A 19,004-nucleotide genomic window follows, 5' to 3' on the forward strand; every position below is an offset into this window, starting at 1 on the left:
AGTAAAATGCCAGCCGTTGTAATGATAGTTCTGAAGACACTGCATTGTTTTCTATTTTCTAACATTCTGTGATTCAGTGATCTCACAATTTACTTTCCTTAAAGCAAGTCAGCCCTTCAGACAGAAAGCTTGTGTAAACATTCCTAGATTTTATTTTGAAAGTGCTATAAGTTGTTACTTAACCCATATGTATTCAAGCACTTGGGAAAGCTGGTTTTCTTTCATTTCTTAACAAAGAAATTAGGAGGTAAGACCTCTAATAGGGTCCCTTCTTTCATTTACCTGAAATAATGTCTGACATTCTATGACATTGTTATTCACACCTTAAAAAACTGGTGAATCCTATTTAATTTGTATCTTAGCAGTAAAAGTCATTAAGTAAGTCTACTTTGGCAGTGTTTCCTCTCAAAGGCCCTTTAGTATAGAAGGTCTTTTATTTTGTTCTAGAAGACATACCAAGAAAAGTAGCTGGCGTTTGGTAGGTGCTCTACACATATTTGTTCATGTAGAAAATACTGGGAATGAATTGAACAAAGTAGAATAACTACTGGTGATTAAATAGAGCTCACATCATGTGTCAGCAATAACACACTGGGTAAACAAGAGTAAAAGGTCAGGAGATCCCAAGGATGGGAAAGGAGTCCTGGCAATTATGGGAAATTCACAAGTGATAAGGGAAAAAATGTCACTAGAAGTAAAATAAAACCAGTTTGCACTATTACCTATCTCTGCTTGTCTTCTCTCATTTTTCTCTAGTTTTCTATACATACTATATATAGTTCTATTACACTTAAAACACTGTTGCACCATTATTCACTTTAGTAAATTTAACTTAGGCCATGTTATAACTAACATTTTGGTCCCTTTTATAGATAGCTCTGAAACTTGTTTGCTTTGACACTTTGATAGTTGGTAAGCTAAGGTTCTGGATGACAGCATCTGGAAGGACACATGCCCAGGGACTTGCAACTTGGCATGCTTGCCCTGCGGTTCTGTGGTTCTCACGGAGAAGTGAGGGTCTCTACCTCCAGATTCTTCACCCCATGGCCTGGCTTTGTGGAGCCTGGCTACCAGTGAGTGACCCGCACAGTAATATGATGATGGCTTCATTTGGGAGAAGAGTGCCTCTCTAGTATTTTTACTTATTGTGAAATGAAAATTGCTTTTGTCCTCACAGTTTAAAGATACTCCCAATTTTTATACTATCTGTACAGGTTAAGGTATAAGCGTACCATTTTGTTGTTTCCTTAGGAAATTCTTTATGATTTCTGAATATTTTTAAAGATGTTATTAATACTACAATATGTTTTCATAATTCCAGAACAGTCATTCTCAATTTTCACTTCTTTAATGTTAAAATCCTCATGATCTAAATGGCATTAAATTGCCATTAAGAAAAGCAGAAGTAATAATTGTACTCAAAATATGTGTGATATCAACACTGCATAAAATTTAACACTGCATTTTAATACTATTGATAATCATTTTTGTAGTAGTGCTTTTCAAATTGAAGTAGTGCTGTGAAGGCACATATGTTATGCTCATTACAAATCTGATCAATATTGCAGTAATTCTCATTTTTTTTCAAATCCACTGGAATTGGAACTTACCACACTCATTCTTGCCGACGCTTTGCCTATTAGCAAATGGAGAAGCTTGAAAGATGGAAAAGAGAATTGATTTGGATCAAGGATTAGATAAAATATGTCTGGCTGTGGTTTGAGCACATTCTGTCTTATTTTATGATCTTGGTGTTTAGTAGATTGTTTCTAATTTACTTTAAATAAGTTGTTAAACTCTTAACTTTAAATTAAGTTGGGGCTTAAGGAATAGCAAAGACAATGCCAAACCTGAATTTCCCTTTAAAAAATCATTATATGTTTAGCATATTATTGACCACTAGCCATAAATTCTTATTTTTTAATCTATTCTACAAGACATTTTTATTTGGACCAATTGAATAACTGTTGCTTCACAATATAGTATTATATACTTCATAAAGCAACACTTTGACAAATATTTTTCTGGGTGCCAAACAAATTCTAATTTAAGCATCATATTTAATTTAAATTCACTTTTAGTTATTCAGTTTTTTAAAACCAAATTATATTTACTATAAATGTTTCCATAATAAAAAACAAACAAACACCAAACACCCATTTAAAGGGCTATTCTGTAGAACTTACCAGGATCTATGAATTCAATGCCATTGCTGCTGAGGTTTAATTTTTTTAGCTCATGAACATCTTCAAACTCCTTGGGTCGAAGTTGGTTGATTTTATTGTATGACAAGTCAAGTTTAACAATATCTGGAGGGATGTTGTTTGGAACTTTCTTCAACTCTGGAAAAATAAATAATATTCAGGTCATCAAGCTCTCTCCTCACTCCATTTTCTCTGTCACTCTTATACCAGTGGTTGAAGAATCAGCACTAAAGATAAAGGGGAAAGGGATATCTTAAGCCAAAGAACATTGGCATAAGCAAGCCTTAGGATGTGTGAACTCCCACCAATGCCCAGTGAAACAAGGGCATCATGCTTAGAGGAGCAGGTGTCATGTCTTGCTGAGCTATTGGGAGGAAATTCTAGAGGTGGCAGCAGGAAATCAAAAGGAGGGCAGCAGGCAGTGAACTCAGCTGGCTCAGGCATCAGGCAAGGCGTGGGGCTCCCTCCTGCCTGTCTGTTAGAATCACCCGGGAAGCTCTGAAAAAAAGGAAAGTAGAATGAAGTAGAACAAATCAAACCGCTTTGTGTCCCTTCCCATCTCCTTCCCACTCCTCTGGGAGTTTTCACTATTAATTTATGCCTCTTTGTTGCATCTTCATTTTCTCTCTCCCTTTAGGTTCCTTCTGCTAACAAATAAGCTCAGGTCTCTCCCCACTAAAAAACAAATGAAAAGCTCTTGACTTGGACGACCCTCAACCTGTTAATTTATTTCCTCTTTCCTTGGATGCTAAAATTCGAGAGAGTAGTGCTAGTAGTTCTGGCATGCTGCCCCTCCTTCCTCATCACCCACCTATTTCCTGAATCCTTGTAACTTGCCTTATACAGCCCCACTCCCTGACCCTTCCCGGAGCACTGCAGTAACCGGACTTCTGTTGATACTGCTACTACAGGAAAAGCCAGGTGGTTTTTCACAGGTTAAAAGGAAATCAAGGTTCACCTAATTTATCTTTACTACTTATATTTGTCTTTAAATCATGGTTTAAAAAAAAAACGTAAAGTGTGTTTATATTTTAGTGTAATACTTGCACTTTCTTTTAATCTTTTGCAAAATATTTTGAAGAGGTTTTATTCAATTTTGAGGAGGGCTAGTGAAACCTGTGAAGAGATACAAACGTGTTCCCACAAAAGAAAACTAGAAGCAATAAGTAAAAGTCCAGATTAACTGGCACCCAAGAAATAGCATGACCCAAAGCCTTTCTGAATAAATTCATTGAATTGGGTAGTAAAATAAGTTTATGAAAGTATCTATTTATCCATAATGCCTCTTATGGATCAGCAAAATAACTGAATTGCTTACAACTTACCCCAAATATGTTTTTAAAACATGTATTTATGATTCCTTAGTCCATAGTATATTTACTTTCATAAAAACTCAGGCTTATTTCTTCCCTCTTTTAACCTCAGAATCCCTGGTCTTTAATGGGATGGTCTTGGTAATTCCTTCTTTAGTATCCTTCTTATTGTTAAATTTGCTTTCTCTTCTTGCTGGGATCTTAGTATCTATGTGCAGGAATTGTTCTAGGCACTCTAACAAATATTAAGTGACAAGAACCCAATGGACTAATACCATTATTATCTTCATTTTACAGAGGAGGAAACTGAGGCAAGAGTTGCCCATAGTCACACTCCTAGGATTTAAACATAGACACACCACCCCCAGAATCTACGCTTCTAACTGCTATGCTCTGCTGCCTGTTCCTGATACCCTTCTGCTTCCCTTATGCTGTTCCATCTACTCTTGAATCCTCAATCCTGGCATGTAGGGTGAAGGGAGGGGTGGGGGAACAACTGGGGTAGAGTTGACATATTGGGGTGGTCTTGAGACCCTTCTGATCTGTATTTAAATGGCATTTCCCTGCTTTTTCTCTATGGTAATTATCACCATTAAACACAGTGTACAATTTATTATTTTCATTTTTGCCTCTTCTCTACCATAGAAGTTTCATGATGGAGGCTTAAAATAGTGCCTAATGTATCACAAATAAATAATCGGTATGTGACAGATGGCTTCTAAAATGGTACTCAATGATTCCTTCTACTGACATTTACACCCTGTGTAAACTCTTCCCCTTGAGGATAGCCTGAACCTAGCGACTTGCTTCCAACTATAGAATGTAACAAATGTGATGGGATGTTATTTCCATAATTAGGTTACAAGAAATTGTGACTTTCATCTTGTCAGCAGACATTCTTTGCTGGCTTTGATGAAACAAGCTGCTGTTGGAGAGGCCTATGTGCCATGGAATTAAGGGTGCCTTCTGGCCAACAGCCAGCAAGGAACTCAGGCCCTTAGTCCAAGAGCCCTTGAGGAACTGAATTCTGCTGACAGCGCATAGGAGCTTGGACTAGAATCCTTTCCCAGCTGAGCCTTCAGATGAGATCACAGGCACAAGTCCTGGTCAACACCTTGACTGCAGCTTTGTTAGAGTTCCTGAAGCAGATCCTGGGCCCAGCTAAATGTTGGGTTTCCTAAGCCACAGAAACTGTGAGATAATAAATGTATGTTGCTTCATGACACTAAGTTTTGGGGTATTTTATTAAGCAGCAATAGGTGACCAACACATTGTAAATAATAAGAGCCACTAAATACATGTTAAGTTTAATGATTCAAGAATACTGAGATCTCTTATAATAAAGTGCTTTGAAAATTTGGGGTGATCTTGTTTCTGTCTTCTGATATGACTTTGTTCTGTTTGACCTGGAATTGTGTCTGCCAACATATTAGAAGGTGAAAGATTTTAGACTTGAACTTATTATAACAGTGCAACAGTGAGGTAATTCTCCTCCCTTTAGGATCAGCAAGACCTTAGCTGAAGAGCTATTACCCTTTTGAATACTACATGGAAATAAGGAGATAATCTTAATGATACTTGAAAACCATAGAGACAATTGAGGATAGACAGAAGAAATAATTTGACATTTGGTGTTTGTAATAATTACTAAGAATGGCTGTGGCTCCTTCTTATAAGGCTTTTAAAAGCAGAATCATTTTATTTCAAAATACCCAGGATTCCACCTCTTCTCACTTCATTGCTACCACAGTGGTCCAAGCCACCATTACCTCTTGTCTGGATTATCCCAAGAGTGTCCTAAGGCCATGTGATCCTGTCAAAACATAAGTCATATATTGTAACCCCATATGGCTTCCCATCCTCCCAATGGTGGACTCCTCCAATCACTTCCCATCTCACAATGAATAAAAGCTCAATTCCTCACCAAGGCCCTACCTATAAAACCATTAAGGGCTGTAGGTCTTCCTTGCTACCAGCATTAGTATCTCCAAAATTCTGGAAAACAGCTTGTTTATCAGGACTTGCTTGCTGAGCCCGTATTTGTGGGGTTGGCCATGAGCATGGATGACAGAGACCTTCCAAGCAACCACCGTAGGACAAGTCAAAGTGGGTTACCCACAAATAAATGGGTAGAAAAAATGCTTATGAGAACACCCTGGAACCCAGCTTTAGCAGGGTGGCAGACCTGTGGATTCTGGAAAAAGAATATGAATTGCAGAACCAACTTTGGCATTTTCAGCAGCTGCCCTGGGTAAAAATAGTATCCACAAGCAATACCAGGAAATGCAAACCAAAGCCTTTACTACTAGTATGGCTTAGAAAAACATGGAAAAATCTTATTTGTTGTCCTGATGAGTCAAAACAGTTCTTCAGTTCTTTTACTTAAACTTGAAAGAGAATTGTGAATATTGATGTAAACTATGTTTCTGGTAAAGATAATATAAATTTCCCTAGGCCAGAAGTCATATGTGCTCAATGCCCCCATTTCTACACCAGGCACCATGTTGTTATTTGCTGTTACCTGAAATTCTTGGTAAACCCACAATAAATGCATATTTACTTGATTGTCACCCCTGGCCAGCCTTGTCCCTCCCCCAACCAAACCCTCTGAGGAGGAAATTGGCAAATTTTCTCCATGTAATTTCCCACTTAGTAGGCTATCTTGGTTGTCAGCAATGTTATAATTACTATGAAGCCTGATGGTAGTAGGTAAACAGACATCAATGGCCCTGTTTTTGCAAATAAAAAATAATTAATTATTGTTTAAACACAGTGGTGAAACTAACTTCAGAGGCAGCTGGGAGCAATTAAACTGCACACTTCTCCCCAGCCCTAAACTTAGAAATAAAATGATTCTTTAAAAATGGTAAATTATATGGTAAACGTGAAGTGGAAAAGCAGTTTTAGAACTCTGACTTATATGTGTTTTTGGCAAAACTATTTACCTCAATAAGACATAAACATGCCTTTCAACTAATCTCACATTTATTCCCTCTGAAAGGCTAAGTTTTTGTTGGCAAAGTGCCTGTCTCTCACTGAATAAAGCTATTCTTTCCTTTTTTCTTGTCACCAGATGTTTAAGACAGAAATAGTGATCTCAGAGGTCTATGTGATCAAGCTGGCACCATTAAGGACCCTATGCTCCCCTTGACTCATCTGTCAGTCGGGAAAGGCACACCTCCCGAGTTGGGAGAATCTGTATTCAGATTCCCTGTGTGTGATCATGTACATGGTGTGTGGTACAGAGTCTAAGAGCAGGGGTCATTATGGGGAGGAAGCCCCTAGAAAGCTTTCACAATGTTTTTCTTGGTTAACAGAAGTACCCAGAATCTTGAGGGAAGAGATGATACTGCCTGCTGGTCAGTGGCGTGGGAACTTCCTGTGCGACCTGAGAAGGGCAATACCATACCTTCTCATACCTCAGTTTCCTCACCTATAAAAGGAGGATAATTAGAGTACTCTTTGAAGGTTTTTGAGGAACAAATTATATACTGCATGTTAACTGCTATGTCTCAGACATACACAGCATTTATTTAGATGACAGCTCTTACTCATTAATATCACTGCTAGTTCCATTCTTGATGTCATGTTTTAGGCTTCTATAAATTTTACATAGGATGTATATGTGGAGCACCATAAAAAGTATTACTACATTTTGGTAGGCAGCTAGAGATGAATATTTATTTTTAGTATTTGTTAGAATGGAATAAGGAACATTGCAGTGGATTAAATTCAGACCATCATACTTGATTTCTAGCCATGATTTTTAACTTCTCTATATTTTTATTCTTAAAGGTTTAAATTACTGCTTTGCAAGAGCAAAAAGAGCCCAATTATTATCAATCTAAAGCATTATGGGTCTGTGCCAGACAGTACCAAAGAGAGTTTAAAAAATAAGACCTTTGCTTTTAAATTTATGGGAATCAACAATAAACCAAAATAAACAACATGATCAACTGAATCAACCGATTTATATCAACCATAGAGAAAGCAATTTATATTGATTACATTAAAAGACAAAACTGCGTTTCATTTTATAAGCTGAAAAGTATAGGCTCTGATGTATGTAGGCATTAACATTTGGATATTTGAGTTGTCCTTTAATGTATGACCCAATATTATATATACTAAGTGTGTATGACATGAAACTTTATATTGTTTTCTGGTAAATAATATGTGTATTTGAAAGCAGGGGGAATGAATTTATAGAGCATATCTGGAGGGTTGTACTTAGGTAGCACAGTAAGTTGAGGAAAGAAAGCAATAAAAAACATATTTCTGTTTTTATAACTTGACATTTGCCAAAAGAAAAAGAGACAAAAATAACATGGAAAAAAAGACAAAGACAGAAATAGTCTTATTGGGGAGGGAATGGTCCCAGAGTAGAAAAGCAGTAAAAAAAAAAAAGAGATGTTTCGTAACACGTTATCTCTTGAGTTACAGTGTGGTCTAGCTGTAGAAGTCTTCAATTTTGTGTTGGTAGCTTTTTTTCTCAGATAATTAATGAACATAACAGTGCCCACTTCCTCTTTATCACCTGATGAAGCAAATGCAAATTTTCTTGACCTTGAGGGTAGAACCTCAGCAACTATATCAGTACTTTTTCTAACCCAAGTGTAGAAGCTTTGGATAAATTTTTTTTTTATTAATTCTTTTTATTCAGAAAAGTCATCTTTCAAAGTTTTGAAATAAAAAATAGTATTTTTACTGTATGGGAAGAGCTCTGCAAGGTCTTTCCTTATTCATATCTCCTAGACGTATTCTGATGCCGGGAGAGAGGTACAATAAGTCCAACTTATTCAAGAATGTCAGCAACTTGGATTAATTTTTATATAACTCAAGTTTTTGATCTAAGCATCACAAAGGAAATCCTAGTCAGCATGAAACACTAAGTACTCACCTTAATGAAGTCTGGGAAATTCCACCCAATCTGGCTGCAGAGAAACTACATAGATGGACTTTTCTGGAATTCTCTAATGCTTCTATTGTCCAGGCAGTTGTTTGTTTGAACATGATCAGATTAAGGAAGATGGCAGACTGAGGCAGACCAAGGTTCAAATCTTTGCTGCTTACCTGTGAGACTGAGGCCAAGTGACTGAACCGCCCTGAGCCTTGGTTTCCCCAACTGTAAATGGGGCAGTACTACCATCCTGTAATTTGTAGACAGAATGCCTGTGGAGTACCTGGAGCATAGTAGGTTCTCAATTAATGAGACTTTTCTCTCAAATTTGGAAGATCCCAGAATGGCATCTCCCTGGTTAGGATGCCGTACTTGCTCTACTGTGGCATCAAATTATATACATATCACAGGGAAGCAAACCTTTCCATCCTATGTGGCCATGGTGTGACCTAAGTCAGAGAGAGAAAGGCAGGGCTTGAGTACAATTTTAAATGAACACATTTTCTTTTGGCTCAGTTTGCCTGCTTCTTGAGTGTCAACAAATTCCTGCCTGTGGTTCCCTTGAAAGGACTTGGAGCCTCTTAACCTTCCCTTTTGTTCTTGGAGAAACAAAACAAAGCAAAACATTACAAACTAAGTGGTAGCAATGACATGTGCTCTATATGACTCTGATTCACTGGTATCTAGCTTTAATATTATAAATAAATTATTAATCTACACCAGAAATGAAACACTGTCACATGGCTTGTTATCCTAGGGTCAATTAGCAGTTTCCAGACCACATGTTGAGAACATCTTCCTCAACCTGTCAAGAGCATGACTAAAATCTCTCATCTGTTTTCTTCTTTCATGAATTTATCCTGTACATGCAAAATCCTGCCCGGTACTAACCCAGTACTAGGAAGTAGGTAATATTCTTGGAAGACTTCCTTATCCTCATAATTCTAATACTTGTAATTTAGTTCTTTCAATATTTTTATGCTTTATTCTGGATAATTTGGGGACAATTATGATACCAGAGATTAGTGAGCATTTAGTAAAATCTTGAGACTCTAAGAACTACTGGTGGTACCCAAGCAGTGCGTGCCACTTGGCCTCCCCCTCGGTGCTCTCCCTGTCCTGTTCCACGTGAGTTTCCTTGAGGTTATCATTTCCCCACAGAAGCACATCATGTTTTGACTTCAACTGGCATAGGTCAGGTTTTATAGACAGCATCTGTGCTTGACTTCATAATCCCTGGTTTACCTACATAAATTACATTACGCCAGATTTAAGACTGAAGGAATTTCTTACAGACACTTTTGATGGGCAAATAAGTAGGACCCAAATAAGTAGGATATGGTCATTCCCGACCATATCTCTTACCCTGCTGTGCCGTTCCCCAAATCACCAACCAGCCCAAGTCTGGACTCCAGAAGAGCTTGGGATAAATTCCATTGTTGCTGGGGAAAGATTTCTGGTGGAAGCGACACTAGAAATTCCAAGGCAGTTTGGTGGGGCGTGGAGAGGGTTATGAGATTCAAAGAGCATTTTTATGAAAATGAAATTTACAAACCTTTCCTTCTGCAGTCCAGCGTTTGTATGGGAAACACATAGTTGTGGCAGAGGGAGGAGTCCACCTCAGGCTTGATGACTGGGGGTCTCCCTGACACTTGGGATTTCGGGTCCAATTGTTCCTTTTCTTCTTCATTACACAACTCTTCAGATTTTATCTGCCGCAGTTTTTTATTTTTTAGTTCTTGTGGACTTTCGCACTTGGCGTAGTTCCCCAAATTTCGGTTCCTTGGAATCTGCAACATTGAAATGAGTGTTTCTATCTCACAAGTACAGTGCCAGGGGTTGTCATAAAGACGCAGGTAGTTCAGGATAGGTGTATAAATGAACACTTCCTCCGTCAAGACTTTGACCTGATTGTGCTGCAGCAAAAGAGTGGTAAGTTTGTTTAAACCAAAGAAAGCCTCGCTCTCAATTTTGGAGATTTCATTCTGTTGCAGATCCAGGCTTTTCAGCTTTTTAAACTTGGAAAACATGTTGTTCTTCAATATGCGGATCTTGTTTCTGGCTAACAGCATGTGCAGCAAATCCTGAGGCCAGCCAGGTAGCACATAAACCAGTTTTCTTTCTTGACAATCTAAGTATTTCTCACGAAGGTAGGTGTACACTTCGCAGGCAAGGCCTGGTGCATTGCGTTTGACTGGGTTGGAGCCTCGCCGGCCCCCACCCGCTGGGCGGTGACTCACTAGGCTTCTCGCACCCCCAGGGCTCGTCTTGCGGAGCTCAGCAGCTTTGCAAAAGAAGAGAAGGATTACCACGGCAACCACACGCATTCTGACAGCCAGCTGGCCCCAATTACTCCGTGCGACAGCTGGAACAATGAAAGTATTCCTACTAATAAAATTCAGGAACAGTGAGACACAGCTGAGGTACAGTGGAGTCCCTAGGTGGCAAGAGAAAAAAATAGAGTTTAGGACCACTGTGAGTGCTGTTACTGATTGATAATAGCAGCTTTAAAAAAAGAAAACTGATTCATTTCTTTATATGTATATATTCTTATTGAGGTATAGTTAACATATGACATTATACTCATTTCATGTATACACCATATGATTCAATATTTGTATATATTGTAAAATGATCACCGCAGTTTTTCTTTCAAGCAAAGGCATTGAAGTTAATAAAGGCACGTTCAGACCGGTGTGAAAGGCCCTGTACCCTCCCTCTTGCCTGGTTTAGTGGCTGTCTGTCTGTGCTCTGAGTTTGAATCAAGGCACTCCTACCTGCTTAACTGTGTGACTTTAGGCTGGTTACTTAACCTCATCCTCAGCATCAATAAAACAGGCCTGAGGATAACTCTCAGTATCGTTGGGAGGATGAAATGGGCTAATGTGTGCAAGACACGTCACAGTGTCTGGTCCAGGAGAAGTGCCCCATAGTGTTAGGGCTTAGCATTATGAAAGCTGAAACCTGTAGTATATCATCACATTGGATTCAAGAAATTAAAGGGGCTCTTCTTACAGCCTTGAGATGTGCAAACAAGAATAGGACTCCAATGGCTATCCTACTTCCTATGTTTCTCTTTTTTTTTTCTGTCTCCCAATCGCCAACCATGATGAGTGCTCAGAGTAACTTGCACTGTTCTTGTCATCTGCACATCTTAACTCTAATGTCACCTTCTCAGCAAAGCCTTCTCTGACTGCTCTATTTAAAGTGGCACCTCTTCCCACTTGCTCTCTATCCACTTTCTTGTTTTATTTTTCTCCATAGAACTTACCATCATCTGCCAAGTAAATGTTTTTACCTCCTTTGTTTACTGTCAGTCTCTCCCAACTATGTGAGAATTCAGTATGTGAACTCCATAAGGGCAGGGTTTTTTTTTTCTATTTTGTTCACTGTAGTATTTCCAGCACCTGGAGAGGTTCTGGCACATAGCAGGCTCTTGATAAATACTTATTGAATTCATGAATTACTCCCAAGTAACTATTCTATAAAAATATTAATCTAACAAACTTAGTTATTATATTGTTTTGGTATTAATATAATTAATATTAATATATTAACAATATAATACATTGTATTATTTTTATAGTAAAGTATAATAAATTAATATTTGGTATCAATGTAATGTAGTATTATACTTCTTTCCTTAACAGGTATTACTGATGACTTCCAAGATCTGCACGTTTTAAAGAATTGTTTTCATTTTTAAAATTCTGAAAGTGGTTTTCAGTTGCATTTATTACTCAGGACATAGTCCATTCTTCGCAGAGAAAGAAATATTTAATATGGATTTATGACAAATACTATTCCCGTTATTATTGTGGGGCTACATGGCTATGGGCAGATGTGCTTTCTGGTCAGTGTACAGTGTAACACCAGGATCACCCCCTTACCTAGTCTTCCTGCTTCCCTCTCCTAGAATACCTTCCTCCTCCTCTGCACTCTTCCCATTGCCCCTCAAGCATTCCTCCGGGTCATTGTTTTGTGTCTCCTCCGCTAGCTGCTTCTTTCCTGTTTCAGCCCTGGGGTTTTCCTTACTGTTGGTCTAGACCCAGAGTGCTGGTTGTGTAACACTTTGCCCTCCAGCTTTCTACATTCATTCCCTGCAAGGCCATAAGCTATGTAGTTGCCTCTGGTTCCAGAGTTAACCAGGCACTTGGCCTTTGGGACCCTCCACTTCTCTGTCTACACCTCACTGCCTATGGTATGTAAATCTAATCTAAAAAACTCATAAATATTTTGTAATTATTATGCATGCTGAAGTATTTGGGGGGCAGTGTGCTGATGTCTGCAATTTACTTTAAAATGCATAAATAATAAGATGGATTGAAGGATAGATGGATATACAGGAGGGTATGTGATAAAGTAAATACACTAAAGTATAGATTGTAAAATCTAATTTCATTGTACAATTCTTCAATTATTTCAATTTTTTTTGTCTGAAATTTTCTTAATAAAATGGTAAAAGGAAACAAAAATCAAAAAATGAACAAAAAAGTCATGCCACAAAAAAGGTTCTTTTCCTTCCTAGCTAAAAGCTTTAAGTATATACTGTGTTTCCCAAAGTAGTAGTTTTCTCTTTTCCCTTCCCTTCTGTAATCCTCAAGCAGTAATTAACATGTGTATATATTTTAATTTTAAAGCCAGAAGAAATCTGTTTTCTGGGAAAAGAAACCGTATACTTAGAATAAGTTACTTGCCAAGGTTTCTGTTTGTTTTCTAATGAATGCATCTCATTGAGTGCAGGGTGAAAAACCTTTAAGTTTAAACACTTGTAATACGGTGTTTAGTGATGTTTAACTTGTTTGATTTAGGCCTCTGTAGAAATTTGCAAGAGCTGAATGTCTCTGACTGCCCAACACTCAACAGTGAGTATAAGAAGCCTATTTTGCTGTTATTTATATAGATTCAGATTTGCTACTTTGGAGTGCTAGTACACAGGGGTTTTTGCCAAAATGCCTGTGTGCTTATTTAGGATAAAATGTGGAAAGAAACAAACTATGTTAAACACTGGCAAGAAATTTTATCCCATTTGTATAATGCTGTTATTAATCCTGTAGCTATTTGCCCAAGGTTGGAGCCTCTGAAAAGTGAAAACTATTCAACAACTACACAAAAATTAGCAATATTTATATTTAAGGCCATGTGTGGATAGGTCTCAGTAGAGACAACAGGCTCATGTTAATGGGCTTCATGGCTATCAGCTGCTGTGTCAAAGATGGAAGTGAACATGTAACCCTAACCACTCCTTCCTGGTCCCTGTCTACAGGCTTTCTTTTTTACCTCCAATATTTTACCCTGGGAGCACATCATACTCTTTCTAAAAAGCAGATCTGGCTATTTCATTCCCATTTTCCATCATTTATACACAGGCTTGTCATCTACGCTATTTGATAAAGTCAAAGCTCTTCAGCGTAACTGTACCTGGAGACCCTCTGTCATCTTGCCTCTGCCTCCCTCTCCAGCCTCATCTTGCTCCGACTGCTGCACACACAGTAAGTTTCAGCAACCTTATGCTGCTATGCTTTGCTGCATATGCCAAGCTTCTCCTTGCTGTCTTGCCTTTGGTTCGGCTGTGTTCTCTGCTTGGTATGTCCTTTCCCTTTGTCCTCAGGTGCTGCCTCCTCTTTGTCAGGCTTTCTGGCTTACCTTAGGCATCACCTCTTTCACCAAGACATGTCTGACTCCCAGGGCTGGGTTCACTGCTGCTTGTCTGGGTTCCTATGACAAGTAGCCCTAATCACAGTGTTTCTGCCTCCTCCAACAGCCTAAGAGGCCCAAAGGGCAAGAGATGCGTCTCAGTTTTTGTAATAGTCACAGCACATAGCCAGATCTCGGCATAACGAATACTCCATATTGTTTGTTTAATGAATGAAATCATATGGAGATACCTCCTAGGTAATGGACAACATGGCATAGAATTTGAGATTCCATCTTCGGTTGACATTCATGTATAAGTCATAACTAATATCACAGACCTGAGTAAGATCAACCTAGAGAGAGAGAGAGAGAGAGAGAGAGAGAGAGAGAGAGAGAGAAGGTAGGAGAAGAGAAGAGGATTTAGGATTAACTAAACCTTCGGAACGCTGACTCTTAGGGGAAGGCAGAGGAGAAGAAATAGCAAAGAATCTTAAGAAAGAATACTAAGAGAAGTACTGGGTTGAAAACAGAGACAAGAGAGTGAAAGTTTCAGAGAGTAGTGACCCAAGTGAGCGGATTGGAAAAGGGCTGAGCAGCAACTTCTGCACTTGAGAATTAGATTGGTGACTTTTGCTGGGACAGTTTTGGTGGAATATTCAGACAGAAATCTAATTATAGTGAATTGAGAAGTAGACAAGAGATGAGAAAATGAGGCATTAGGTATAAAATGACCTTTCTATCTTTAAGGCGGTGGCAGAAGGAAAATAGAGGCAGCGAAACCTGTTTTAGGTTTAAGAGGCTGGTAGAGACTCACGGGAAGCAACTAATGGAGCAAGTCCCTGGGGAGACAGAATGAAAAGCCCGACAGCGCCGTGCTCCTCCTTAAGCACCGGCTTCTCGCCCCTTGGTACAAGTGAAAAGACTTCAGGAACTGGCTCCTCCTTGCTGCCTCCCCAGCCTCATTGTAATTCTTTCTTTCAAATTTCTATACTATTTCATTCTTTTTGTGAATATTTTTAGTACCAAATATGTTAAAGATATATTTATCTTTTTATATAGAGGTGTATAGGGAATTTATGTTATAAAGTATAGGTATTAGAGAGAATTTAAAAGGAACCAAGTTTCAGTTCCTGCCCTCAGGGAGCTTTAGTTCAGCAACTGAGTAAAATAATCATATTTTTCAAATTTGTAATAGTATTATTTATATTTCTGTTTTCTACCAGGAAAGTCAAAACAATACTATCCACACTGAATTTGTGAACATCAAAGTCTTTTCCAGTTTTGGAGCCTAATAATGTGCAGGGCTGGTGATTTTATCCAGCTACAGTTTACTATTTTTTTTTCCTAGAGACAGACTGGGAGACAGGTTTACTTTTAAGGAGCTGAGTAACATATTTTCAAAAACTTTGAATTCCACAAAGCTTGCCTTATGGATATATTACATTCAGAAAGATTTGAGTGCATTGTGGCCAAAGTCATAAACCATTTTGTAATGTTCACACTCAGTTTTTGCATTTATGTGCTAAAGCATCTGGAGGCGGAACCTCAAATTCTTTTAAATACTGAGAATAGGATTCATTTGAATTTGGTTGGCTGTCCAAGCTCCTCCAGACAGGAAAATGCAGAAGATGGTTTGCTACCTCATCTCAAAGGAAAATCGGGTTCCTGTACAGCACATAAAGCATACTCCATCTTCCTCCTCCTGGCCCCTGCATAGCCACCTTCTCTGCGGCTACCTCTCTAAGGGTGTAGAAACCAGTTTTCTAGCCTCTTCTTGCCCCACCTCATTTGCATTTTTGCCAGAGTCTTTCAACAGGTGCACAATCACTTTGATATTTGCTGGGTACCACGAACATTTCTGAGGATAGATTTTGTTTGTGTTAAACTACAATGCCACACATTATGGATGTTCTCTTCATTCCTGCCAAGGAAATGGTACTATGCTTTTTATCTGTTCATATATACCCAAATCCTACCTTCTGGTAGGGGAGCACCTAGAAAAGTTGCTGGCAGCTTGAATGCAGTGGCAAGAGTACAGGGCTTTATTGAAAGCCCTGCATTCATACAGCATCAGAAGTTTCCTACAGCAGAACTACAACATTTAAAACTTAAAAAAGACCTGTGTCCTCGTTATGGGGTTGCTGCCCTGGTAAACCAAGCAGCTCCTATCCCATGGGAGAGAAGACCTGATCTGCACCACTCTGTTATTTTAATATTAATGACTCCAGGAAATACTAGGAATAGAATGTTAAGCATTGATGATCCTGCTGAAAATAAATATTTGCCATCCTTAGTGGTGTTCGGGGTGGCCACATAGAGCATGCAAAGTTCTTCCCCAAACCACATCTCCTAGCCAAGTGACAATTTACATCTTCTTGCAGTGGCCTCATCTTTCCAGGACCCATGTACCACAAATATTTAAAACTAGCTGACCTCTTCAGTGTTCCCGGGGAGACTCATCAACCATCATCAAACAAATAAAAACCTGCTGTAACTCACTCTAGAGTATTTTATAATTACCCATAAAAGGAGCAGCTCTATTGCAATCAAAGCTTGCAATTCATCTGGTCTTGTAAATGTCAGTTGAGGGCACAAGCTTGAAAGCACAATTTTTTTTTCTGTCTCTCTCATGTCACAGTTCACCCTGTTCTCTGATTTTCAGTTTCACTTCTCTGGGGGAGGGTTGCTTGAATGTTTGAGATTCCACCCTACACTACCCCCAATACTGGATTTTCATTATATGCAGTCTATATTTTACTTCAGGTCATCTCAAACTTAACCATAAATTTGGTGAAAATCTGTTTGGCTGTTTTAATATATTTGCTGATAGAATCACAGAAACTTAATAGTGTGTGGGAATGCTAGATATCTCTATATAAATGCATATTGTAAATATGGATCCACTTTCACTGAAGTCCAGTTGAAAGTGTTTACTGTTTCCATCTTTCAGAATGATTTTAGTGAGTTTGAAAACATCCATTTTTAATTACTTTTATGCATCTGAAGAGTCAGGAGTGTTTGACACTTTGATGCTTGAGTTCAAATTTCCTGTCACAAGAGTTGAACTTGTAGGGGTTCAAATTTTAGTGAAGTGTCATTGTGATGGAATGGGACTTTATTTCCAAAGAAAGGGAAAGGTGGGAGTAAGGGAACTTCAAGAAAACTGCCACCTTCTATGTAATCGGATTTACAACAAATAGCAAAGAATATGAAGAGACCAAGTGCTGTGTATACTTTTTTTGAATCAATAAGAGAGATGATAGAGATAATGGGAAACAGCAAAACCTGTGAGACTTTGATGAGATTCTTCCCCTCTGTTTTTACACAGGATGAATCAATGAGATACATCTCTGAGAACTGTCCTGGAGTCCTGTAGCTCAATCTATCCAACACGACTATGACCAACAGGACCATGTGACTCCTGCCAAGGTAATGCTTGTAACATTTGTGTGACACTAAACATGGTTATGCTACTTTAGGCTCTGGCTTGCTCTACCACGGCCCAAAGGCAGCACTCCGTTTGCCAACACCCCACTCCACTACTGCAGTACCACTACCATGGTAACAGGACTGCTGTTTCCAAATCCCCAAGTTAGTGGCTATCTTCTCCTTCCTTGGTGGGACCAGACTGAAGAACTGGTCCTCTGCCTTGGCGAGTGGTTTCTGTGTCCTTGTAGCGATGTGCCCGGTGGCTTGAGTTGGGTTTGTCTGTCTCTTTCTGGTCCTCCTTCCTGCGTATTGCAGACTGGCCCCTAATTTGCAGTCCAGTGTCTAGACTTCTCTGTAACAGAATGCTAATGTCCTGCCTCCTTAGACTTGGAGCACCACAGCCCCAGATTCTCTGTTGCCATGCTGTGGTCACCTCTTGGGACCCCATCATCTTCAGAAGACCTGATACTGGTTGTTTTTTGATCTATGGATGGTTGATAGTCATGGACATGAGTGTTGTTTCTCCTCACTAGCACCTCTTTGGAGGAGAGGGGACAGCAGAACAGGAGATACCACCAAGAGTTGATAGAATATTCAAGTTTATCACAAATTTATGTCATTAAATTATTCTTTCTTTTCTCAAGGAAAGACTAATCAGGAAAAGTATATGATCATATTGGGAGAGAGTCAAAATATTTTTCAAACTGTTGTGAAAGAATGAACCATTTTTGAGAATATAACTTTCTGAGATCCTTTGAAAAATAACAGGTAGGTATTTTAAAAAACTTAAACAGAAAATTCTAGGTGGTAATTTTCCTTATAACCTGTGTCTAACCATTTTCTGGAAAAAAGTGGTAACACATTTTCTGTTTATCTATTGAATTTCCACATTTTATTTAGTCAAATCTTTCAAACCTTTCCTTTGAAATTTCTGATAGTTTTAAACATAGAGTGTTGTCCTCTTTCCAGACACTTTATATACATCTACTTCTTTTCTTGTATGATTTGTTTTTACTTAAATCTGTGATCAGTTTAGAACTTATTTTGGTATATAATTGAAATAATGACCTAACAGGGTTCAGCAAACTATAACCCAGTAGCCCAAGACCTGTTTTTGTGCAGTCCATGAGCTAACAATATTTTTACAGTTTTTTAAGTGTTGTTAACTAATTAACCAATTATTCCAACATCATTTATTGAATAAATCTTTTCTTGAGTGAGGTGTGATACCTCCTTATGTGTCAAAAATTCTAATATAGGCATTACTCAAAACTTACCACTTTCTAATATTTTTCTACATGTTACTATTATTTATGTTCTCCACTGTATCTGTATCATGAAAATATGACAGAATAGTATGCTATTTTGTTTCTTTTCCCAACCTCATGTTCAGTAACATCTCACTGGTGGCTTGGAATAACAAAAATGGGTTATATATTCTATAACATGGAAAATGGCAAACAATATAAATTAGAGCTTAATTTTTTTGTTCATTGTTTAGACTTGAGAAAATGATGGAGA

General features: G+C 38.4%; 2 protein-coding genes across 3 annotated transcripts in view; one reads left to right on the plus strand and one right to left on the minus strand.

Annotated features, from left to right (window-relative positions):
* FBXL13 (F-box and leucine rich repeat protein 13) overlaps positions 1 to 19,004 on the plus strand; it is a 234,634-nt gene that overhangs the window by 87,779 nt on the left and 127,851 nt on the right. Inside the window, 4 exon segments of the mRNA XM_057504965.1 lie at positions 12,946 to 12,958; positions 13,229 to 13,282; positions 16,982 to 16,989; positions 17,383 to 17,483. Of these exon segments, the coding sequence (XP_057360948.1) occupies positions 12,946 to 12,958; positions 13,229 to 13,282; positions 16,982 to 16,989; positions 17,383 to 17,483 (176 nt within the window).
* Positions 1 to 19,004, minus strand: part of LRRC17 (leucine rich repeat containing 17) — a 29,207-nt gene that overhangs the window by 2,320 nt on the left and 7,883 nt on the right. The window contains exons 2-3 of one of the 2 annotated variants that reach the window (XM_036892438.2): positions 9,973 to 10,782; positions 2,187 to 2,342 (exon numbers count right to left, since the gene is read on the minus strand). In XM_036892438.2, coding sequence (XP_036748333.1) covers positions 2,187 to 2,342; positions 9,973 to 10,744 — 928 coding nt within the window. In that variant the 5' untranslated portion in view covers positions 10,745 to 10,782. Of the gene's footprint in view, positions 1 to 2,186; positions 2,343 to 9,972; positions 10,855 to 19,004 lie in introns of both variants that reach the window. The other variant, XM_057504430.1, reaches the window with a different exon arrangement.

The sequence above is a fragment of the Manis pentadactyla genome, chromosome 7, assembly GCF_030020395.1.
Source record: "Manis pentadactyla isolate mManPen7 chromosome 7, mManPen7.hap1, whole genome shotgun sequence".
Taxonomy (NCBI): Eukaryota; Metazoa; Chordata; class Mammalia; order Pholidota; family Manidae; genus Manis; species Manis pentadactyla.